Here is a 24985-nt window from a genome sequence, read left to right as displayed (position 1 = left end):
GCTCCCCCTCACCTCTCAACCCAGCTGCACTGGCAGCAGCCAGAAAGGAGAAGGACATTCCCTCTCACGGCTCAAGTGACATGAAAAGCCAATGTCCGACCTCTGAGCAGCCAATGGCCTAAACAACCGTAAACCACCAGTATCACTACAGTCACATTCCCTGTTACATGCCAGCCAATCCGCACATCATTACAAAGAAACTATTTTTATTATCACTTTCTATATTTAGAAGAATGGTATTAAAATCTTGCTGAATCAGAACTAGGCATATCTACTGGACTGCAAATCACGCCGAGAGAATACCCGTTTCCCTGCCCTTCCAGCTCTTGTACTGTACAGCCTGGAGCCCGCGGAGCAGCCGGTGGAGCAGCACCAGGCAGGGACAGCAGCCTGACCGCGGTGCCGCCCCGGCCCGCTCCTCCGGAGCTGCCAGCCCTGGACGCAGAGCCCGGCGCGGCTGTGCTGCGCCAGAACCAGCCCTGGGGCCTCCACCACATCTCTCAGCAACAAAGAGACGTGAGAAAAGCTGGTACAATAGAGCCAGGCACGCACATTTGCGAAACTGCTGGGAAGCACTGACACTGTTTATTTAGAAGCTATCTTCACAAAGAACAGACAGGCAAAAGACCAGACAGACTGAAAGACTCGCCATGGTCCTTGGCCAAGAGCTTGTAATGCGTAATTTCAACCAGAAGAAATTTTTATGGCTAAGTTCAAAACCCCAAAAAGCACATCTGAGAGAAACATAATTGCATTGGTGTCACTAACAAAAACTGAACAGAGCAGCCGTTATCTCCTGTGGAGAACTTCCAAGCAGCTTTGTAACGAGGAAGTTCAGCAGAGAGAAACGGCGTGGAAAGCAACACTGGAACGCACTCACCTTCCTCATGCACGCTTCTCCTGCCTCCTGCAGCTCGTTATTTGTTGAATTAAGTGCCTTGAAAAGTGCAGCAATGATTTTCTCTCTTGACTGAGGCAAGTAATTGCAGGCAGCTAGAGCATCTGCAAGTATCAAAGGAAATTGGTTCTCTTTGTTAACTCCATTTCAAAGGAGAGGGGAAAAACCTCGTTCTACATTTCTGCTCTTCAAGTTTCTTTTATTTCATCTTAAATTACAGATGCTTTGCCAAAAGCAAGAGGCATCATAAACCAGTAAAAGAATGGAAATTCTATGAACAGCCTTCTAAAGTTCTCCTAATGCTATATAACGTAATTAGACTAAAAATATTTCGGGTTCATTTCAGAAACTAAATCCTAGTCATTAAGAAGCAGCAATGTTTTCCCATTATTCTCCATTAAGCAGTGACCTCTAGAGCACTGCCAGGCGTTCTGATGCTCTCGGCCACAAGACCGCCCGTTGCGCACAAGGACACCCATCCACCTCACGCTTTGTTTAGGAAGTTTGACGTACTTAAGGCTGCAATCCGAAGAGGCACCAGTGACGGAAGACTCTTGTAACATGGTAGTTTCATTAAGGCAGTATCTTCAGCCTCACACAAATTCAGCAACTAGGGGAAAAAAAATCAGCAATCGTTTTAGCACAGCATCGTGAAGGACGTTTGAAACGGTGTCATCAGTGACCTTTCCAGTGCTGTTTTCTCAAAGAGCCAAGTTTATGCGACACACCAGCCAACCTCCAAATTCCACCAACAGGTAAAATTTCTACTCAAAATTAGCGTCTAAGCTCCCATGGAGAGCAGTGGTCAGCCAGAGGCAAGAGAGCCCATTAGTACTGCCACCGAAGAAAAGTCATGCAAAAATTAACCCTTTTGCATTTTATTGGCCAATATCTATCTGGTCTATTTGCAAACAGGCTGCTCATACGATAGAAAAAGTCTACAGAGAAGCTTGCTGCCTGAATGGCAGCGACAACACGGAACATATCGAGGGAAGAGGGAAAAGAACGGGCGGAGATTAATAGAGAAAAAATGTGCTGAAAATGTCATCAGTGATTCTAATGCTCATGAGTCTCTTCCCAGGGGGACAACTCTTTCCTACAGAGCTCTCCTCTTTAAGGCTGAGTATTTTCACTCTATCTATATGGGTTTTGTTTGACAACACCGAACAGGTTGAAACAAAGTTCTGTGAGTTAATATTGTCCAGATGACACCTATATCCAAGAACGCTAGTAAGAGCTTCGCAATGCCAACACATCACTCCCACCTCTACAGACATCGTTGATCTACAGCACTTCGGTTTGTCCTAAGGAAAGAAACAGAGGATCCTCTGCATTGACAACTATACCCCACCCCTGCCTTGGAATCACAACTACTGTTGGTATCAAACACCTTCAGCACTTACAGTTGGACAAGACAGGCAGGAAACTAAGGAACTGGACACTTTCTCTACATTAAATCTACACGCTTATTTCATACCTGATTTTACTCAAACTGTTAGGGACTCAAAAATCTAGCAAAGAATATCTACGTTTTGGTGGTAAAATATTTATTAACAGATACATTGTGCACTAAATAAGAAAGTCAGGCCTACTAAACCAGGAGTATAATACCAAAGCTCATTTAATATGCTTCACACACACTGGAATATTCTGCTCAGCTCGGAGCTCTCATGGGGGAGCCCAAGGCAGACCAGACCGCAGCTCGCATTTCCAGAGCTAAGCTCTTACACTGTGGTGAAAGGTTAAATTGCACACAGAAAATGTGTACTCTTAACAATGAGAGTTCCAACACCATCACTACTTAAGTATCTACGTTCAAATACAACAACATTGAAAAGAAAGTACCTCTGTGTAGAAAACCTTGTGTTCCACGACATTTAGATCCATTGTAAACAAGCGGGGCTGCAGGGTTGTGCAAAATGTATTTCCCTCCATCAGGCCAATCTGTGCGTTTGCAGGTTGGTGTCTAAGCAAATGCTTTTTAGGAGGAACCATGTCTTGGAGAACCTACACAATGTAATTTAGATTTCTTAATTAGCAGCCTATTCAAATGACCCCGCAGAGCTTGTCACTAACACATCATTAGTCATTGCCGCATGTTCCTGTCCGTCCATCTTTACACATCGCTAAGCAAGAAGAACAGGATTTCTCTGAACTAATTTAATTCACAAGCAGTTAGCACATCAACTCAGTATCTGTAATTTTGACATATTATCTATGATATTTAGTAACTTCACATGTTAAAAAACAAAAGAGAAAATCATAGACTTCAGCATTTAGCATGTTAAAGCCAAGAAACAAGAATATTTTAAGTTCCTAGAACATCAGCAAAACAAAAACATTAACCAAAGTTTTTTCCATTACACCAGCTTCTCACTCTCCTCTATAAACACCTTTAGCAAAGTAAGATATCAGTTAAGGGGCTTCTCTGTATCTCCCCAAACTACGACATCTGTAATTTCATATGTGGTGGTGGCCCTTATGGCTTATGTACGTTTCTTTGTCTTTCAAGAGAATGAACGCTACAAGCTCTAAGGAGTAACGTGCAAAAAGCTATTTCAAGCACCTTTGATATTTAAAGTCTCTTTCTAGATAGGGAAAGGCATAGCAACATGCCTCATATTTAGAGAATAACACAAAGATGAAGTTCAAAATGCATTACCCACCTGGCCTAGCCGATGTGTGACTGGTGGTAGGATGAGCAGCCACTTTCAGAAGTAAACCCACCTGAAGACACTATAAATACTGGCTAAGCAGTCAGGCACAGCCTGTATGAACCTCTACAGTACTCCAGCCACAGTGTATTGCAGAACAATGGAACCAGCCAATGACAAATATGCGCTATCAAAGCACTAAGAAGTTAATTCACTCATGTGGGAAAATGTACTCGGAAAAGCATTTTGCAAATCCAAACTGGTAAACAACTTTAAACTCGCTTTCCGTAAATATTGCTGCTCACCTCCTTATGTGGCTCCATAATCACCGTGACACTTTTTCCCGTGACCTGTGCCAGCACCTGCAAGGAATGCATGGCCTGCTTCCTCACAGTGGAGTTCGGGGAGGTCACTTCTCGAACGAGGTCGTGCGTGACGTGGTGGAAAGACTTCTCCTGCGCCGCCAGAATTTCTTCTGTTTTTTCTTCATCTTTTAGAGGCGTTGCGCATCTAATCAGAAGCTGTTCTAATGTGGTCTTTGCCATAGCAACTGCTCCATTGGAAACCTAAGGTATCATAGATGATTTTTATGAAATGAAGATCACAAATCTACACGCCACCCATCAACAAACTGAGCACTTGATGTGGATGAACTGCAGATATGATACATTCTGAAGTTAAGCAGCATCAAGATTAGCAAGAGTACAATCTGCGTCGATTTAAGAACACAAATTGATTTCCCTCACGCTATTTGATATAATCCATTCATTAAATACCTCTCCAGTTAGATCCATCATGACAAAGAGAAGCGCCTTCAGGAAAGTCTGCTGGTTCTGGAGGACCCAAATTAGTGGCAGTCGTTCCATAAGAAATTTAATTGACACGACACCTCCTAGCTTGGCATACCAGGCCTGTTCATAACAGCAAGCACACAAACGTTCCACGATGTACGAAAACAAGGGAAGCTGGCAAGCCTGGAAACAAAGGAATGTATCAGTTTGCTGGTTTCAGCTCAGTGGTAGACTCCAAAATTTTAGAAGCAAAGTTGCATTGGCTGAACTGGATGATTTAAATATATTTTTAAAAGAAAAAATATATATATATATATATTACCCTTTCCTTTGAACCCAAGATAATGCTCGCAACATCAAATATCACTGCCAGAGCCACCTCTCCTATTTTGCAGAGCTCCTTCTCCTCGTACGCCATGCAGATCGCGATGGCGTCAATAAGCACCAAGGGGTCCATGCCTTTAGACCCGTTTTCTTCACTGTGGAACATGGCTGTGCTGGGCTGGCTTCCCACCTGATAGCACTGCAGCAAGAAAGGACCTGCAATTGGTGGGGAGAGGAAAAGACAGGGGAAAAAACATCAAACAACGGATATTTCAACAAACATATTTCAATCAGATTCTACTGCTCCTCTGACTAGCTCATGGCAAAACCAGTAAGCACAGTGTCTATTTGTATATAAATGGATTTAAGGCATTCTTCACTCTTAGAAGAAAAAAAGATTACATCTACTTGCATATTTCCTTCTATGCACTAGACTATGCACTGCAAGAAGTTTTAATTAAAATGAAGAATCGTAAAAAATCAAGTTCCATTAATGTGACAAGGAAGAGTGACACACTTACAGTGTGCCTGGTCCCAAACTACTTGTCATACAGTCCAACCCCAAACAAGAAGTTTTCTTCATAGACAGAAGACACCGCAGTGCTCTGGTGTCTCCTCAGTTCCCCTGATGGTCTGGAAATATAAACTGTCCCAAGCTGTAATTATTTCATTGGCTGTAGCACTTATAAAGTATTATAAGGTGATCGATTGTTTTTCAACACTTGCTCCATAATTTTTCACTGCTCAAAAGAATTAAAACTTAAGTCAGCCATCAAACAAAACCCAACACATGTACCCAGAACAAGTGCAGTATCATGACCTTCATAAAACAAATGCCTACTAGAAGCATACAAAGTCCCCCACGCGCTCACCGCACTGCTGAGCCACGGCCACCATGGTGTAGTGGCGGATCAGGCTGGCCACGAAGGGCAGCGCGCTGGGCCGCAGGTCTTTGATGACGGCCGACATGAACGCGCCCGTCAGCGCCTGCTCAAACGTCTTCCGGGCCGGAGTGTCCTGAGCTTTGTACCGATGCGAGATAATCACGCTGGGAATGGACTTCTCAGTAAAGCTGAAAGACAGAGTTCATTATAATCCGAAACTGCAGTACCGGCTCCTCAGTCATGAGCACTGTCAAGCACTTGATTTAAAGTTTGCTGTGGATCTCTAACTCCTCCTGCAGCTCCTGTTTCCCCCTCACTTGAACAGAGCTACACCAGTTCACTCGGTCCATACGAATTTTGTCAAGCCCTGGTCTCAACCATGATGGATAGCTCAATTTCACCGGGAACATTTAAAGCCAGTGGCTCAGAAGCCACATACATTACAAATAACAGGCACACAGGCATCACGCGCAACTCAATTACAGAATGTCATTTTCAATATTTTAACATTTTCCCCCTTTTTTAAAATGACATTTGATTATAATCTCGAAAGATTGAAACATTATTTATCAAATCACTGCCCAACAAAACCTATTCATGGCAAAGCTATACTTATGTCCAGTCTAACAAGTCCATATTATAAAAGCTACAATACTCTTTAGCTACATTTACTATGCTGAAGTTGTCTAGAAGTGATACACCCATTACGTATCAATGACTGACACTGTAAAAGATGTAAAACTTATCAACAGGAAGCCCCCACACTGCGACAAACGCGGGTTACATGTGTGACTATGCTGTAGTTCAGTTGCTAAATGAAACTCAACTTAGTATCTCACTTTAGTAAAAAGTCAGATGTACATACAAAAATCACAAAGTTCATCTTCAAAACACAATGAAGCACCAAAACATTCCAACTACTTAAATATACTAAACTAAAAGTAATTTTTTAAATGTCTGATTATATGTAACAGATTATACATTGGATTGCTATTAGGGAAAGCAAAAGTATGAAAAATGAACATGTCATTGGCATCAAATAGTATGATGACCAAATTCCTCTTCCTGGAAAGTCTTGCGTTCATTTAAAAGAAAGCAGGATTAACCAGTAGGTAAAACACCCCATGAAGAATACACTGCCTAGACAAACCCTTGGCTCTAAATTAGGTTGTTCTGAAAACACTATAAATTTTACATACACATTTATGTTTAAAGAATTGTCATACTTGGGATGTGCAAGAAGTTGGTATAACGCATGTTTGTTGTCATCCAGGCTCATCATAGCTACTAAAAAACACTTGATCACTTCCCACGCTTGCCTCCGGTAATAGGGCTCCGTGTTGGCGCTCTTCAAACAGTCCAGAGCAGTCTCGATCGCCTAGAATGAAAAAAGACGGCAACCAAACAGTTCTTGTTCTTCATATTCACAACAAGGTGACTAATCAAGGGAACAGTATCTTTAATACATATTAAAAGTAACTTTAAAAGTATGTACAATTTGAACTACCTAAATTAAGAAATACAGAGAAAGCCTGGAGCAGACTTGAAACTGTTATGGTATTTTATAAATGTGAAGTTTTACAGCAGATACATTGATTTCAGAGTCCGAAAGCAGCTGAAGCCCTGAGCGCGGTACAGCCCCATTCTCTCCTCCCTCAAGGAAACCTGCCTCACCTTCCTCATCAGCAACAACCGCTATTCCTAATCCCTAGATACCGCAGTTAGACCATGCATTTATACACACATATAAATGGTACCCAAAATGTTCTTCCTAGCACAGCAAATGAGCTATGCCCTTACCTTTTCCATCGGGAGCTGAATGGATGCTTTACAGTCTGAAAATTCAATTGTAATACTGGGTCCTTGGATTTCTGTGACTACATACTGTAGTTTCTGTGACTCCTTTAGCATCTTCCTGTTACTTCCACCAAATTTACCAAGTACCCGATACGCCACGTGAGAAATGCTGTCTGCGGGATTGCGCAGGGTGCGCCACAGAGCCTGGAAGAATTGTAAAGGGTACGTGGTCTGACCAGCTGCACTGCAACATTTTCTAGTTAGAATGTAAAAAAATGTCAAGGAAAAGACTTTTTCTTGTATCTCCGTAATCAACCCTGCATAACTTCCAGAAATACTCACCTGGACTGAATAGAAGAAGTCTCAGTTTGCAGTGGTTCTAGTGCTTTGCAACAAAGTTGTCCGAAATGCAGTTTTAGATTAGATTAATGTGATCAGCTACAAAACCTTTGCCCCACTGCAATGTGATTTCATGGTTACGGCTCAGAGTAGATAAACATTAGGAATTAAAAAATAAAAAAGGCCAGTTAAGGTTGAAGGGAATTAACCCCAAAGAGCTAGTTTGGAAATACAAAAATTAAATGTTATATTTAAAGGATAAAGTATCTGCAAGCACTGTATTAGGGGAAATAGCCACACTAAAAACATGCTTCCAAATTTCAACCACATCATCTTCACTGTATATATAAGACTTCATGCAGCTGCCAGTCATGATATGCTGAAGGTATTTAGTGTTCTTGTTTTGAAAAAGTTAACAAACGTTAATCATTTTCTGTACTGATTCAACTTACACGTCGCAATATTCTTGCGATTGAGTCACAAATCTTAACTTTAACCCTTTGAGAGTGGGTACAGAAAAAGTGATTAAATCACTTTTAAATTTTTCAGAGGTTTCAGTTTAACAAGACACCACCAGCTGGCCTTTTACATACAAATCAGACGGGTATGGTTCTCATGACAGACTTTTCCAGCTTTTATAACCAAAAGGTTCACATAAGTTTCTAGCAGTCCTTAGCAAATCAATGACCTCGTGCGGTCTGACGGGAAACAAGACGTTTACCTGCATCAGCTCGGCTCGCACGGGCTGGATGTGGTCGTACAGGAAGTCGGGCTGCAGGTTGTCCACGCACAGCTCCAGCGTGCGCAGGCCCTGGCTCACCAGCGTCTGGGAGCCGTTGAGCGCCGACACCAGCGGGTCCATCAGCATGGGCAGGTAGGGCAGCAAGGAGCTCAGCCGCACCGGCACCGTCAGGCACAGCTCCACAAACAAGTCCTTCATGTGCTGTTTGTGAAGGCCGCTTTGCAGCATGTTCAGTCCTGAAAATCATCGACAAGTTACACAATGAAAGGAAAAAGTCCGCAGTTTGTTGATGAAAATTGTTATTTCCTAAATTCAGCACAGCCTCACATTTTTTAATTCTGTAAAGTTTAGATCTCTGTAAATAACATGTTTACAAAATATAATACTGTTCATAATGATACATCTACGGATTTTATGCAGTTAATGCTTTTGTAGGTACATGCATATCCAAAATAAAGAAACTAGCTATGCATATTCTCAAATTTAACGTAAGACTCAATAAAGTAGCATTTGAATACCAGAAAAAGATAATTTGACTCAAACCTCATCTTTGTATCAATAAAAAAAACCTCCACACAGAACAAATGTTTTTTAAAATACCTGGAACCCTGAAAAGGAACATTAAATAAGTTCAAATATATTCACTGTCCCATACAGACTAAACATACTCCTCAGCTTATTTTTCTCCCCATCAACATTTCATGTATTCCGTAAACCTGGCTAGCACTTCTACGCTGACCTGTATTCCACGCAATGATTTATAGATAGCATACATATCTGCTACCTACAACTAAAACTGCCCCTACGGCTGTAGATGGAAACACAGGATTCCACGTTTCTGGAATTGTTCCCATCAGCTTGTCCTTAGGTTTAAGTAGCTCTCCATGTTTCCTTGTTCATCCTCAGTATCTCTGGAACACAGTTCCTGCAGGCACGAATGTGCAATTAATCAAACTGATTGTTATTCCCATTTCTTTTTGCAAACTGACACCACTTGTGTTTGTATTTATCACACACTGCAGGTGCACACACGTGCCCTCAACCGCACGACAACCAGAGCTGCTCGGAAATGTCTTTCCCAGAAGTAACAGTGATGGCCTGGCAACTTTCCTTCTCCTAGTCCCTGGGCGCGTTAAGCTAACAAAGCTCCCCATAGCCAAAAACAGCAAGTGAAAGAAGTAAAAAACCTCCAACAGCCCCCAATGAAAAACAAAAACAAGCAGCAGAAATTGTGAAGCAGCCAAAACTATGGAGCCTGGAGCAGCTGGGAGAAAATTAAAATAACCCACATTAAAGATATTTCATCAACCGCTAAGCTCAAAATCAGAAGTTGCTTATCAGAGTCAGGGCTCTTGTTTGTTTTTCAAATTACATAACATAACCTCATTAGCAGCATTTACATAAAAGATGAGAAGCGGGGCTGGAGAAGGAAGGCATTGCTCTACCTTGCAGCAGGTTTGGTAACAGCGGCAAGAATTCCTGATACAACAGATCGTGGCTGCCCCCTCCGATGGACCTGAACAGGGCTCTGAGCAGCAGGAAGTAGTTGTAGGGCTCTTTGGCAGTCTGTGCAAGTTCCATAGAGCTGTTCACAATCTTGTGCAAATGTGGCTATAAAAAAATAAAGCTTGAAGATTAATGAAGTATCCATTTTATCATCATCATGTACAAGAGTTTAGCATGTGACAAGAGGCTCAGATCAAAAACCTTCAGCTATTCCAAGTACCCTGATACCACACTGATCTTATACCACCGCTGAAGAACTGTTCTAAAGTAAATCTGTATTGGAACAGGATCAGAACCCAGAGCATTCTTTGGTTAATTAAACCCTGCTTCCATATTAGCCAAACGATGGAGTCTGCTTGCTACTCCAAGCAGTAACTCGATCAAAACAAAAAACCTTCCACAAATTTGACACAAGGACAAGCATTTGCTCCGCAGAACCCAGGATGAGCAGCAGAAATCACAAGTGTCAGAACCCCCAGAGAGACAGCTCACAACACTCAGCTCCTCCTGCTCAGCTTCAGCACTCCTTCTTAATTGCTGGGGATGCCAAACTCTCACTTTGAAAGCAGAAAACGGTTACAGCACTGGGGGCCTGTCTAGAGCAGAGGACACTAACAGCTGGCAGGAATCCTTACAATCAGTTGATAAATACAAGGATTCCCACAGACCAGGGACAAACCAGGGCACATTCTGCATTTTCTACATTGCTATGCAAACGCTGCAAATAGCCTTCATCATTCAATTCTATTGTCTTCCCAAGGCCCACATCATCAGTCCTGCAGAAACAAAAACCTAACAGAAGCATGAAACCCTGCAGGTCGTAAATCACACTCTTTGAATTGGATCCCCAGCTTATGAAACCCAAAGGACCTTGATTCTGATGACAAATGAGAAGAATTTGAGCAAGATTATATGTATATTGCTTCATATCACTTACAAATATTGCTTCATATTACTTTTATCTTTCAAAGAATCTCAAAAACTAGTAGGCCCTACTCTGTTCTACCCAGAAAACTGACCTAATGCTGCTGCAGCAAGTAGTTAAACACAGGAACCACTATCACACAGTCACCTCTATCAAACTGCTGTTTATTCGAAGGTAGAAAGAAGATAAATGGAAAGAAATTAAGAGAAAAAGCAGCATTCAATCAATGTTTTTCTGGATATAGGCAGCTTTCACTTGGACGAGAAAAGCACACTCCTGTTTCAAGCTCACTACTAAACTCACTGAATATTGAGATGATCTCATCAACAGAAATAGATCTTTGGAATACACAGACAATGTGCTGTCAGTAGGAAAACCTGCATTCCTTAACCCAGACGTGTCAAGGGCACAGAAACACCTACCTCAAGAGGTGCGTGTCACTGAATACGCCACAAACAAACAAGATTCAGCAACACACCAAAAAGTTATTCCAGCCTAAGCAAAAGTCTTAAATTAATATGGAAACAAGAGGAAAAATATGCAGACAATATGCGTATCCTGAGCAAAGAGTGGCACGGGTTCATGGCAGCTCTGATCAGACCACAGGCACACATCAGCCATTTATACTCGGAATTAGCACATTGCTTTGTAGTTTCAAATATGAAGGAAACATTCACAGAAACCACTCTGATAAATAGCGCAATGTGCTTGGCATTTGGAACAAATGGAGATGTATCACCAGTAGTGGTTCAAACACGAAAAGACTCTCAAATGTTAGCGTGAAACTCTCACATTTCTTCAGGCACCCAAAGAATGTACCAGGAGTCAAAACAGGTTTTTTTGGTTTTTAACACAAAGGACCTTTACCTTCAGCATTTGTTCATTTTCAGCTGCAAAGAGTGAAACTGAGCCAAAGACTAACTTGAACAGCTTGAGATACAGATTGGAGAGCTCCACGTTGGAGCCCATTTCTGGCAGCCGATCCAGAAGATACTCCACCAGAATGGTTGCGAAGAGGGCAGAGGTAGTTGGGTTTGCCAGGAAGGAATTGGCAACAATCTGAAAAAGGAAACCACAGAGGAGTTACTGTTGCTGTAACAAACAGAACAGAGGGAGGAACGTGCTACCCATTGAAAACAAAACACTCAGACAAATTTCTTCCCCTATCTCCACTGCCACCCCAGCGGTTCAGCTTATCCTCAGCCGAAAACAACCATGCATATCATTTAAAATTAAACTTTAAACTTAAATACTTAAATGTATATTATCAACTGAAAAAGTAAACCAACTCATAATACCTGAAGAGCATAGTTCTTGGAGATTCTCTCCACCATATACGGAACAGTAGTTTGAAAGATTTCTTTAAAAGTTAAAGGATTCATCATTGTGAACACACCAGCGAAGTGCTCCAGAACCTCCTTTTCCTCTTTCATTCTGACTGTCTGGCAGTTTGCTACTCGAACATACGTCTGTCCGTTCCCTGCTATTTGCACCTACAGCAATTCAGAAAACGTGCGTATCAATTAAAGAACTCAAGCAATTTTCTCACTATTCTTAAAGTACCTTTTGAAAAAAAAATGAGATTTTCACATGCAAGCCCCATACAATTCGAATTTGGGCACAAGAGCCAATAGTGACAACAAAAATGTTAAAACAGAGTGTTTTCAGCATGGATTTTAAACCATGAAGTCAGGAGTGGAAGAAGACAAGAGCAGGAGATATCACAGTGTATTTGTGAAGCTACTCGATTCCAAATCACGCAAATTTACATTTCATTAGTATTTTGTGTAACTACAAATAATCCTTATTAAAATATCTAACACACAGTAACTGTATACATAAAAGTGCTATGTGGCCAGGTTACATACCTGATATATATCTAAAGCTTGCATTGCATATTTTACCAGTTTTATATAGATTTGAGTCTCCTTAGGTTGTAACTGCTTATTGGGAATAAATTGTGCTTCTGAAAGAAGAGAAAGAACAAGACACTTGTTAACCATTAAAAATACTATTCGCTTTCATGCTAGAGAGTTTTCATTGTAGAATCACAAAAGATAAATGCAATTAAATATGACGCAGTTTTACCGCCAGGAGCTTTGCAGGATGTTATGCCCCACGTGATTGTCTTGACACCACAGACCAAAGTTTTGACCAAGCTCCGGCAATCCGTGACCTGAAACGTCTGCTTATCCTCTTTCTCTTTATCGCCCTGCTTTTCAAACACGGGCACCGGCGCGGGGGCCACCGGCGTGGCTGGGGCGGGAGACGGAACCGGGACGGGCGCCGCGTTGGCCGCGGTGGGTACCCCGGGCAGCGCGGCGTCCGCAGCCCCGAGCTCAGACTGGGGCTTGCACTTCTTGAAAATGACAGACAGCTGGTACCGGGCTATGGTGTGGAACTTCAGAACAAAGACCTGCGGCACAAAGAGCAAAGGAAATGGAAGAGCGGGGACGGGGAAGAAAAGAGCAAGTACGTTTCTTCTTCCAAAATTATTCTAAATTTAGTAATACTAATACTTTGGCATACTGAGATCAATACGATGTACACCTAAGCATTTCCAAAGCCATGAAATGACAGTAAACATCTCAATTGCAACAAGAACTAGTTTGCTTACTTTTAACAAGCTCCAAAAGTCAAAATACTTGCTGAAACCTAGTAAAGACACATGTTGCAAAAGGTTCCAGTCTAAAATTTTCTGTACTCCCCAGATTTTAAAGTCGAGATTTAATGGGCTTGCTCAGGTATTTCCCCACTAGCACTGGTTCTGTAAGCTCCCTTCCTGCCTAGATGTAGCTTCTCTGAATTAACATATTACTATAAATATTAATTTGATAAACAAATGATCAAACAACTGTGCTACAATACAGATCTTTTTTCAAAGTATCAAAAAAAAGTGTAAATTGATTTGGAAGACAAACCCTACTAGAAAGCTGCTTCAGTTTGAGAAATGTGGAATAAAGGACCCAATGCAATGCAGAACATCGACATTTTTCACTTGCACCACCACTTGTACTTGCATTTCGGATGAAAGCCATTCCCTAAACTACTGCTACCTTCAGAAATAAAAAAGTTCAGGGTAACACCGAACAATCTGGAGATGATTAAAATGATCGAGTCTCTCCCCTGGTGCGTTCAGAACTACGGCAATCTGTCAGCGACAGCAGAGTCACAGACGGAGGGACCACGGCGTTCAGAACGCCCACATCTCCCTTTCAAAACAAGCAGCCGTACGGCTTCCTCAGCTCTCTTCAAGTGTTAACACCAGCTCGTTCAGATTTCAAGATGTGCTCTCACATCCGAATATGAGATCATTAAACCAGTGTTCACCCTTGAAGTGTTTTACCCTACAATTAAGTGCATCTTCACGTTGCGGCAGGAGGAACACTCGGAAACCTTTGTCCATTAACAATGTGGTGACAGCAAGCAGGTGCCGTTTCACTCGTACTGTGCCACAGATGACAGATTTTAGGGTGCATCTCTGATTTTTCAAAATAACAACAAAAAGAGGCCCCCCAAAAATCCTCAATTTAAACAAGATCCTTAAAAAGGACAAGTGGGTCTGGAAAATGCGGCTATTTCGCACTTTACGGGTTGTGCTGGGCTACGCCAAGGACCCGCAACATAAACCTCTGTCAGGATTTGAAAACTTAAAACCAAGAACCACCACACACAAACAGAAAAAAAACATAACGAGAAGGCATTAAAAAATACCATTCTTTCATACCCTTACGTGGGGTAAAAGGAGATTACAACCAAAATTCAAAATTAAATTAAAAAAAAAAACAACAAGAGCTAAGCTGCCATCAGCATCACAGCCACTCGGTCTCCTGCTCTGAGTCAAGGCACCGAATGACAAGCGGAGCTGGCAGCACATCTCCCCACCCTGAGACACCATCCCAGCTGCACACCTTTCAAAAGCCCTTCTCTGAAGCACCAACACAAAATCCAGTACGCAGACTGCTTCTGCCTATTCGCATTGCTAAAGACGGGAGAAAGTAAAACGTGACTGACAACATACTACAGAATAGGATATTCAACAACAAATCAATACCTCCAGCATTCTCATGAGAATATCTCTACCATTTCCATTTTCCTGTTCACTTTTAGAGCGGATACAATCTACCAAATTTAGCAGCAGCTTGCAAGACATCGTCTGGATACTGCTGGGCAACGACTCGTCATCAATGTTCTTGGCAAACAACTGGACAGCAAGGGAGAGATCGTTGAGAGGCAAGTGCTGCCGGACGTGATGAACCAGGTCTGCCAGGGTGCTGTAGGCAAGCGGCCTGGCAGCGAAAACGAGAAACGAAGAGAACACGCTGAGGACAATTATAATGGTTGTTCATTTAACTTAATCAATAATTACTGCCTGAAGCTACTTCCAAGACTCTAAATAAATATCTTCTATTTTTACATGTAAATCCAGAGTTCACAAGGTTCTCTCAATTACACAAGGGAATGACAACCCATATAATCGAACCGAAGATGCATTAATCTGTCCCACAGCACTAATATTACCTCTCTGAGCTTCCTGCCCACTGCTCAACATCCCCAGCACACACGTTCCTCTACATAAAGAGCAAATTTAGCATGTTTTAAGCCACATTTTAGGCAGTGTTGGTAAACTCTTCCACAATTAATCACTGATGACTCACGATCTCAAAGGTAGTTATGAAAATTGATACATTTTAAAAATAATTTATTTTCAAATACCAGGTTTAAGCACCTAGTAGACCAAATACTTCTAATTCACGTTGTCAATAAGGTACACTTGATACTTAAGCAAGAGGAAATAATTCCGCTCATGCATGTATTTTAATTTGGTCAGCAAAAGCACTTCATAGACTACTGAAGAAAGTAAGTATTTTTTTCAGTTGTGAGGAGGTTTTAAGGTATGTAATGACAAAACAGTTGAAATTCCATTCGGACCTTGCACTGGACACGGGACTGAGGCTGTTTCATGCACTCTTGTTAAGACATCGATCTGATTTCACTAGGAGCACTGGTTGTGCTCTGCAAGTCAGATGTAAATAGTTCTCATTCACCCATTTATCTAATTTTGCGCTACACTCACACTACTATGCTGTGCCATCTGTGTTCAATAACGACTCTTTATGGCAGCAGCAGCTCTTCCAACATTGGAATCTAACAAAATGAGTTATTTAAAGCAAAGATTTAGGATCCTATACAGACGCTGTAAATATCACTAAACCTTGGAAGAAACCAGGCCTGACAGGCACTCGATAGCTGTTCCAAACTGTCCGTCATACCTCAGTGTCTCTCGGGCAGTGTATCCAGAGCCAATTAGTATAGATTCATCAAACAGCTTGTCCATACATGGAATAAATTCTATAATTTAAAAAAAAAAAACAGAGAGGGGAAAAAAAAGCTATATGTAGTGACTGGTAAAGGAAATAATCCAAATAAGATAGGTAAGCATTAAACTTAGGTATTTAGACATAAGTCACAAGTGGTTTTATTCTAAAGTTCATTCCTGAAGCTCATAGAAGTCAGTGCTACCAGAAGGACACTTCAGTTAACCTCTCAGGACGATAAACTGCACCGACACCTGTCCCTTGGGTGACACTGCAGGCCACAGTCCCAGCCGCAGCACCGACACAACACAACCAGCTATCTGTCTAATATTGATGTGCACACCACTTCGCTGACATGGTATGTGATATTAGACAGAAGCCATCGTTACAATGCTAATGGTGGAGAGAACGAGCGCAGTTTCATCTGCTCCCTCTCTTCTAGGAATCAGAAAAGTCCCACACAGACAAAATGCATCCCAGTAAGATATATGGCACCATTCGCCAACTCCCAATCAACACAGAAGACTCAGTTTGCAAGATCATTTCACTGAGAACAACAATAGTGACAGCAAAACACGCCAACACGAAGCACTTTCCTCAACACTCATTGTTCCAAAGAAGTTGAACTGCACCAGCAGAACAAACAAACCCGTCTCTTCTGCAGATCTCCACATTCATTTTATCCCAATTCTCCTCTTCCTCACACTCCCTATTCCTCCTGCGATACCATGTTTCCTCTTCACCTTAACATTTCAAGCTATTTCCTCCTCTACATCCACTCTGGGGCTGCCAGGGAGGCAGCAGAAGGGCTGGAGGGATCGGCAGCAGCACGTCTGTTCAATCCCCAGGCAGCTCCCGCTGCTGCTGCTCCCCACAACGGAGACACAACCTCGGGTCCTCTCCACCACCCAAACACTGAACTTCACAAAGGATGCAGAACATCAGCTTTAAGACTTTGCTCCTCTGCTGAATTTTGTTGAAATCGATCAAGTTCAGAAGTTATTGAGGAGAAGCTGAGAAATGTAGAACAAGTAAGCTGATCTCTTTAGAAAAATAGCCAAGAAACAGCTTTCCTTGTGACCACAATACTAAATTCCAGAGCTAGGAAACATGCTATTGTTTTTGTGATCTAATACCTCCAAGTCATCACACTGCCCCATAACTACTGTTAGCGGAAGGTAAAGAAAGGGAGCACGTGGGAAAGATCAAAAGATAGAAGTAAATATTTTACAATGTACATTCATTTCCAATCTTGCAATTCTCCCAAGGCAGAACAAAACCAGCAAACTTAGTTAATTCGGGCAGACCAAAGGCAGCTTTCCTCTGTCAGAGGTGAATATCACGAGCTGAATCAAACACATGGCAACAGGTTTTGACAGAATCACTTCCATTCAGGTTAACAGACTGGTATTTTAAAGTACAACTGCAGGCACAATTACAAACCAACATGAATGTCGATGAACAACTGGTAACTACTTGGAACAACAGATACATGGAAAGTTAGAAAAGCCACTTGTTCAGGACATCATCTTAATCAGACTATTTTTTTAATGATAAAGAAAAAAGGCAAAACAAAAATCACATTCACTCTCAAAATAATCGGAAGTACGTAATAGTTTGAAATGAATAGTAAACAATGTGTCTCCTAAATCCACAGAGACAGCTGAAATCTTTCCAATTGCCAGGTCCATTTTTAGAAGCAGTACTCACGGCTCCTCAGGTCTGTTGTCAGGATGTGCTTGGCGGCAATGAGCAGCTCCTTGCGGAGGTGCGCCGTTTCCGCCGGGCAGTTGGACAGCAGCTGCAACATGCCTTTTACCATTTGCTGAGAATATTTAGCCACCAACTCCTATCACCAAAAAAAATAACACCAATATAACTATTATGACACTATTTTTAAGCTTTGCTTTACACTTGCAAAATAACATTCAATTAAAATTCTCGTTTCTCTTTAAGAAGTCTACTCGTAAAAATAGAATACCAGAGCTGTTCCCTAGAAGCCATGGGCAACAGCACTTGCCTTGCACTCCCAGAACACTTGTGAGAGGCCAAAGTGCAGCCCCGTCTCCAGCTCTCCCTCAGCAGCACCCCTCTCCAACCCCGGCCCCCCAGGAACTTCCCTGCCAGAGAGCAACTAGAGAGCTGTTGCACTAACAAAGCAACAAAAACGTAACCTACCTGGTAAATTCTTATGATGTAAGCCAAAAAAGACAACGTTTTAATTTGAGCAGCAATAAAATCGGCATACAATTCCTTGTTATAAAGTTTATGTTGCCTGAAATTAAATTGAACACTGGTTACGATTTTGTTCCTCCTCTTTAATACCTTAGTTCAGAAAATTCACGGATGTCTCAAATCACATCATCTTGTGGTGAGGTTCTTGCTTCATTAGGCAATAAAATCATCAGGGGAGAGACCATTTTCTACAAGCTCTCTGCCATTCCAACTCTCAGCATCTTATGCTTTAAGCAGAAATGCACAACCCTGGGGCAGTCATACAATCGTCAGCTTTCTACAGAGAGCCAATGCATCAGCATCTTATCATTAGCATCAACCATTTTACTTATTCATAACCTCTGGGCAGACAGGGCAGGACAGGATGTGTCTCTGCTGCCCGCTCAGCACCACTTGCTGCTCCTCAGAATACCCCATCTACTGCACAACTCCAGATTTGATCCATGACATAGAATGGACATATTTAGATCTGTCAATTACTTCAGCTACAAAACTTTGGCAATTTCCAGTCAAATAATCATTGCTACTTTTGAGATTAACAGCAGTAAAACTAGAAGAAAGAAAAAAAAAAAAAATCACAGGACTTAAGACAAAAACATCTGGGGAAATATTGAAGAGCAGGTTTAAGTAGTTTATCCCAAATATCATCAAAATACTGTTAAAATGTTCTTACCTTGCTTGAGCAGAAACCTGGATTATAATAGTGTTCATAATCAAGGGCACAAATTCAGCAACTACATTATGAATGTTCAGTTTGTAGAGCTTAAAAAAAGAGAAGAGTGTTATTAGAGAACTCTGGCTGTCACACTCAGTGTGACACTCACAACTTATTTGAGAGCTGATTGGAAAAAACAAAGAAATCTCAGCAGCGTTAGACCATGTTTTAAATCTCAAAAATACATTACATCCATTTTTACTAATAAATTAGCCAGCAGAAGTTACACAAGCCGTTCAGTAACAAAAAGTATTGACATGCAAAGTACTAACCTGATACATAAGAACAACAATAATAGGTAGCTCAGCCAAGACCTTTAGAGATAAAGATCCTCTGGGAATTATAGAATGCTGAAAGAAAGAGTGCATGTTTTATGAACAGTTTAATTACTATTTCAAAAAAGTACTTGAAATACGTTTTTAAAGAAACGGCTCATTTTAATAGCAATATATTTAGTCATAAAAACATTTTAAAAGCACAAAACCATTTGGTATTCTTTTGAATAAAAGTCCTGTAACTACAGCTGCATAGAAAATATCTGAAAAGTTTCAATCAGCTTCCACAAATAAATCTTGATAAGAAAAACAGCAAAAAGAAAGCCTATTACCTTTACCTGCCCTTACGACTGGGGTACAGTGATACAGGCGGCCTCACGGTTAGAGCAGTTCGAATACTCACTGTTCTCGTTTCACTGTCTTCTCGCTCGGGATTTACTTTCACCACGATTGTTGTAATCATGCCAACCATTTCAGGAGTAGGAACAGTGTTCTCCGGAATCACCTGAGGATTCTCAAAATACCGATTCTACAAGCAAAGAGCAGAAGAAAAATATAATCATGCTAGTGACAGTCAAAAGGCTATTTATCTCATTACAATTCCTCCGTATTATTTTTCCACACGACTTATTGCAGACACTTTTCTTTCCTACACGGGACATGTACACTGCAGCATCTAGCGGGACTACACACAGGTCCCGCAATCGTCCACTCCTGCTACAGCACGAAGCACAACAGCATCCCCACCCAAGGTGCTGCTCCTGCCCAAGAAACCCACCCAGCCACTGCCTGTCAGTGGGAAGAGCAGGAACGGCCTCCGCAGAACCTGCCAAGTACCGCATCTTACCTTCCCTCAGAAAAGGAAAGCACTGGGCTACCTGGACACCACTGCACTCAACCGACTAGTGCTTCATTATTCCAGCTTACCTTGGTTTCCTCACACCAGTAACACTGTGCTAGAAACAGGTTTTCTAGTTCAAAATCTAAATTTCTCCAGTTTAGATGTATTTTTGTTAAATATTTTTATTAAAACTATACTCACTTTGCATCACTAGATACAAAAGTAATTATGTTAATATCTTTTAGAGTTAAAACTAAGACATAAAAACTAGTTTTCTGACTATAACAAGGGCAATTTAAGAAACAAAAAGCTTACCACTACTTTTGGAAGTTCCTTGTAAATCTGTTTCACAAAGTCCAAAAAATGATGGATCTAGGAAAAAGTGGGTTTACCACAGAGATAACAAAATCACCATTTTAGAATCTCAGTATTAGCAGTATAATTACACCAAAGCTTTAGTCAACAATACAGTCTATTGTTCGTTATATTTAAGAAGAATCTGAAAGTGTTCTCCTATTTCCTTCAGTTTTGCCAATATAATTTAAACTGTGCTCAGAAAGAACACGATTTGCCTATTATAGTTCCAGTGCAGTATTATTAGAAATAATTACTATAAATCAACCAAGTATTCCTAGAAGAAAACCAAGGAAATAAAACAACAGAATAAAAATACTCCTTCATGAGTCATGGGAGAGAAGTAGAGGTGGGGGAGACAATCATAATATTCCTTTTTCAGGATCTTCCCTTCACAAACTAAAAAGGCATCAGTTCTCTACGATGGGGTTTTACTGCTTAGTCTAATCATACTGCTCACAAACACTTAGAGCACAAACAACCGGGCTTTAACAGTTTGTTTTTTTCCTGGGGTGCTACCACTACGCAATTCTCTTTTAAAAATTACTTTAAGGTTAAAAAAATAAATAGTAACGTATGGTTACCACAACAGTTCAACCAACATAAAAGGACATCAGGAAAAAACAAACCAACCAAGCATCCCACTTGAACAAAATAACAATTCTGAAGAGCACACGAGTAAGTTCTGTAACACATAGAAAGATTATGACCTACTTCTTGAGTGATTGCTGGTCGGAACTGTTTGTGCAATTCAATGATAATTCTTAAGCAAATCAGTACATTTTCTTCATTCTCCGTCTAAAAAAAAAAAGAGAATCTTTAGTAGCCTACTGCTGCATTCTTCAACTACTCCATAGGTACTTCCCATACAATTATACCCATCTCAGAACCTACAAGTGCCCCATTGACATGAATTTGCATGAGCAAGATGCCTTTCCTTGAATATAACTTCACCTTGCAGCCTCAAGAGTAGGCCTAAAATTAAATCCACCCCATCGGATCAAAAACCAGAAGCTTCTACCCCTCTGTACCATCAGGCCCGTTCCTAATGCCCCACAGACAGACACACGGGGCTATTCGCTCACTGAGGCACCTCCACCAGAGCAGGCTATTTTCCGTGGGCTTTGAATGACAATGTTTTCAGTTCCAAGCAAGAAACCAAACAAAGCTTCTAGAATACGGCATGTGTGCTCAGGTAAGGCGGAAAAGTGTTCATGAATGAAACCTTGTCTAGTGGGAGAACGGCTCCCTGCGTTTGTCAGACCCAAGTTTCTAAAGGGCAGAGGAGAACATGCAGAAAACCTGCGGATAACAAGATATCACCGTGGTGAGGCCTAACCAGAATGAAAGCTTGCACCCGCGCTCCAGGAGCACAGCTCGTTAAAATCCTCACCCCGGCGATTTCTGGAGATGAAGAAAGATGAGGAAAATCTTTCTGAAAATTCAAAACAGTTTCAAGAGAAAAAAGATACCTCTAGAAATCGAAACATCACAGACAGGATATTTTTGGTATGAAGGCGAAGATGCTCGTTTGTTGGTATTCTGTGAATTATTTCAAGCACTAGTTTTCGGAGTTGCTGGAAAAACAAAACAAAACATAAAGCTATGATAGAATTTTTTTTTAAGTCCACAAAAAGCAACATTTGGTTGCAACAGTTTTTCAGCTTAATACTTCTGCACACTTAGAAAAAGCCACTTTACATCATGTAAACATAAAAACACATAATGCTTCCTACTACCCACATATGTGAATAAGGCAAATGTAACAAATCTACAGTGGAAAAATGAAAGTTATCAGAATTTAAAGAACTCAATTTAAGCATTTCATGACACAGTCAAGTCAGCAGTTTGCAATAGTGTGTCATATTTCAGTGAGAAAGCCAATCCTGTTGCACCTCATTTTTCCTCATTTTCCATAGAAGCCTAGATTTGCCCACTTTATTAGCAACTTATTCAGGAACTGGACTTTTTCAATTTTACTCCAAATGACAGAACTACTTTTAACAACAAAGTCTATAGGTAAATCAGTTCGTCAGGTAAATCGAGGGATTCGGTGAATGAGCAGTCTGGTGCGCACATTGCAAACGGGCAAGAGATGCTCCGCGGTTACCTGTGCTGGCTTCTCCTGCAGAAACTGGACTTCTCCGTCCTGCAGAAAGGTGAGAAACCTGGGGATGATGTGCTCCAGGAACGTGGAATACTGAGGGGACGATGTCACATTCTAGTTATGGAAAAAAAAGGGGGGAGACATAGAATAGACGTTACATAGATTATATTAATTTACATTCAAAGCCATTGTTAAACACTTTCAGTAACTTTTTAATCGATTCAGTGATTATGTACCTGCTGACACACTACAGATCACCATTAGTGAAACAAATTAAAGGGAATATAAATTAACCTCTTTCGCCCAGTCCTAACGGACTGTAATATGATTTTTTCTATTTTAAAGGTCACCTCACACAGAACACAAAATCGGCATGACATACGGCTATCTTAAACGGGAAAACAGAAAAACCAACACACACACAACCCTGCAGATGTTCCTGAACTCTTCGGAAGGTTGGGATTTTTGGTGGGGTTTTGTTGTTTGCGGGTTTTAAAATTTTATTTTATTTTATTTACCTCAAAATTCTCACTGACTTCTTGCATCATTTTCAACTTGGTTTCATCAGCTGAAAATGGAAATTCAAGCAAAAAAAATTAAGTGCAAAACTACATCATGAAGAAAAATACCAGGCTCATTGACCAAAGAAGCAATCAGATCTTATCAGTTTAGCTATCACCGCCCAATTACAAGGCACACAACTCTCACAACCAGCCGTCACACGCCTGCACACACACACACACACCTCGCTCGCTTTGGCTCATGCAAGTATTTCTCATCATTTTGCTTCTTCAAAAAATTAAAACTCAAACGAAATTTAAACTAGATTCAACACACATTTATCAACTGTCTGAACAATATTACTATGTTTGTGAAACAAATTCTTGAAGAACTGTAACTTTCAGTAGAAAAAAAGTGTCTTACGCGTATTGACATCCGTCAGAGCAGCCACAAACTGAAGGTATTTTTTCATCAAAGTGGTTTGGTCCACCACCGTAGGCCCTTGTGCTGAAACAAATGCCATCTTGGAGGAAGAAGGATCAGCCTTCAGTACATAAAATCAAGACCAACACACCTACCAAAAAAAAAGTATTTGTCAGTTCACACAGGTGGTTAAGAGCAGCTCTCACATCACCTACATCCATTCTTTTGACGTAACGGACACCTGTAGATACAAGTGGTTCCTGGGCTCTTCACGGCACAGCGTAATCATGGCCATGTTCTGCCTGTTTGGTGTCTCCAGGAGCAGCAGCAGGCTCAGGGATGCTCGGGCTGCTCCCAGCACCGCACACCTGTTATCTTGCCTTCCCACTCAGCCGGATCCCGAACGTACAGCCACCCCTGCCCGCCCCCAGCAGGACTCGCTGTCCTGCCGCCAGGGCTGCCTTCCTCCCTCTACAGACACCTGAAATCAAACTCAGTCTGGAAGACGGCAGCCTCTCCCCCCGCCTCCCCTCGGCGCCCTCCTGTCAGCGCTGCCGCACAACCCGCTCCGGCCGGGCCGGGCCGCCCCTCCGGCGATCAGCAGCCGCGCTGCCCCGCTCCGCTCACCGTCCGCCGGGCGCTCCCCGCTGCCAGGCCGCCGTCACGCCGGCCCCATCCCCGCCGAGCCGCCCGCCCTGTGGACACAGGCACCGCCAAGGCCGTGAGGCCGGTTCCCGCCGTTCCTCAGCGCCCGAGCTCCGCCCGAGGCCCGGGGCCCGCGAGCGCCGCGCTGGGCAGCAGCTCCGGCCCCTTCCCCCGCCGCACGCCGGTTCCGCCCTCAGGCTGCGCCGGGCCGGGCCGCGCTCCCCGCCGCCTCGCTTCACCCGCGCACCCCGGCCTGGGCGCCGCCGAAACGCCCTGCTGCTACTGCCGCCGCCGCCCCGGCGCTCCTACCCCCGGCTCCCGGGCCCGGCGGCCCTGGCCCCCGAGCTCCTCCTTTGTTGCTCCGGAGGCCGGCGGCAGCGCATGGGCGCAACGGAAGCGCCCGAGCCCAGTTCCGGCCGCCTCCTCCCGCGCATCCCTCCGGGCGGCGGGCGCGCTCAGGCCGCCGGGTTCCCCCAGCGCGGCCCGGAACCCCGGACACCCTGCCCTGCCCACCTGGGAAGGGCGCCTGCCAGCTCCCGCTGCCGCCGGGCCGGGCCGGGCCGGGCCGGGCCGGGCCGCGCCGCCGGAGCCCCGGCTGCCCCGGAGCCCCGGCTCTCCGCTACCGCAGCGGCCGCCGGGCGCGATGCCGCTGACAGCGGGCGGGAGTTCCCCGGGCAGCGCGGCTCTGCCGGTCCCCGCGGCGGGCCCGGT

At 42.7% G+C, this 24985-nt stretch overlaps 1 protein-coding gene across 10 annotated transcripts in view; it reads right to left on the bottom strand.

Annotated features, from left to right (window-relative positions):
- Positions 1-24932, bottom strand: part of TRRAP (transformation/transcription domain associated protein) — a 71021-nt gene extending 46089 nt beyond the window's left edge. For 3 of the 10 annotated variants that reach the window (XM_082064061.1, XM_082064064.1, XM_082064067.1), the window contains exons 1-30: positions 24788-24932; positions 24257-24324; positions 23630-23780; positions 23224-23273; positions 22709-22819; positions 22071-22175; positions 21313-21396; positions 20560-20616; positions 19807-19932; positions 19401-19478; positions 19087-19175; positions 18357-18453; positions 17889-18027; positions 16134-16212; positions 14915-15149; positions 12949-13276; positions 12729-12826; positions 12159-12353; positions 11728-11919; positions 9875-10040; positions 8409-8665; positions 7352-7552; positions 6751-6929; positions 5540-5739; positions 4666-4883; positions 4329-4526; positions 3858-4118; positions 2744-2905; positions 1412-1508; positions 881-1002 (exon numbers count right to left, since the gene is read on the bottom strand). In XM_082064061.1, coding sequence (XP_081920187.1) covers positions 881-1002; positions 1412-1508; positions 2744-2905; positions 3858-4118; positions 4329-4526; positions 4666-4883; positions 5540-5739; positions 6751-6929; positions 7352-7552; positions 8409-8665; positions 9875-10040; positions 11728-11919; positions 12159-12353; positions 12729-12826; positions 12949-13276; positions 14915-15149; positions 16134-16212; positions 17889-18027; positions 18357-18453; positions 19087-19175; positions 19401-19478; positions 19807-19932; positions 20560-20616; positions 21313-21396; positions 22071-22175; positions 22709-22819; positions 23224-23273; positions 23630-23729 — 4224 coding nt within the window. In that variant the 5' untranslated portion in view covers positions 23730-23780; positions 24257-24324; positions 24788-24932. Of the gene's footprint in view, positions 1-880; positions 1003-1411; positions 1509-2743; positions 2906-3857; positions 4119-4328; positions 4527-4665; positions 4884-5539; positions 5740-6750; positions 6930-7351; positions 7553-8408; positions 8666-9874; positions 10041-11727; positions 11920-12158; positions 12354-12728; positions 12827-12948; positions 13277-14914; positions 15150-16133; positions 16213-17888; positions 18028-18356; positions 18454-19086; positions 19176-19400; positions 19479-19806; positions 19933-20559; positions 20617-21312; positions 21397-22070; positions 22176-22708; positions 22820-23223; positions 23274-23629; positions 23781-24256; positions 24325-24583; positions 24606-24787 lie in introns of those variants that run through there. The other 7 variants (XM_082064065.1, XM_082064062.1, XM_082064068.1 and 4 more) reach the window with 5 other exon arrangements.
- Between the last annotated feature and the right edge of the window lie 53 nt (positions 24933-24985).

This window comes from Streptopelia decaocto (genome assembly GCF_964273445.1).
Source record: "Streptopelia decaocto genome assembly, chromosome: 13".
NCBI classification, from domain to species: Eukaryota; Metazoa; Chordata; class Aves; order Columbiformes; family Columbidae; genus Streptopelia; species Streptopelia decaocto.
This window is presented reverse-complemented; position numbering and strand designations above follow the sequence as displayed.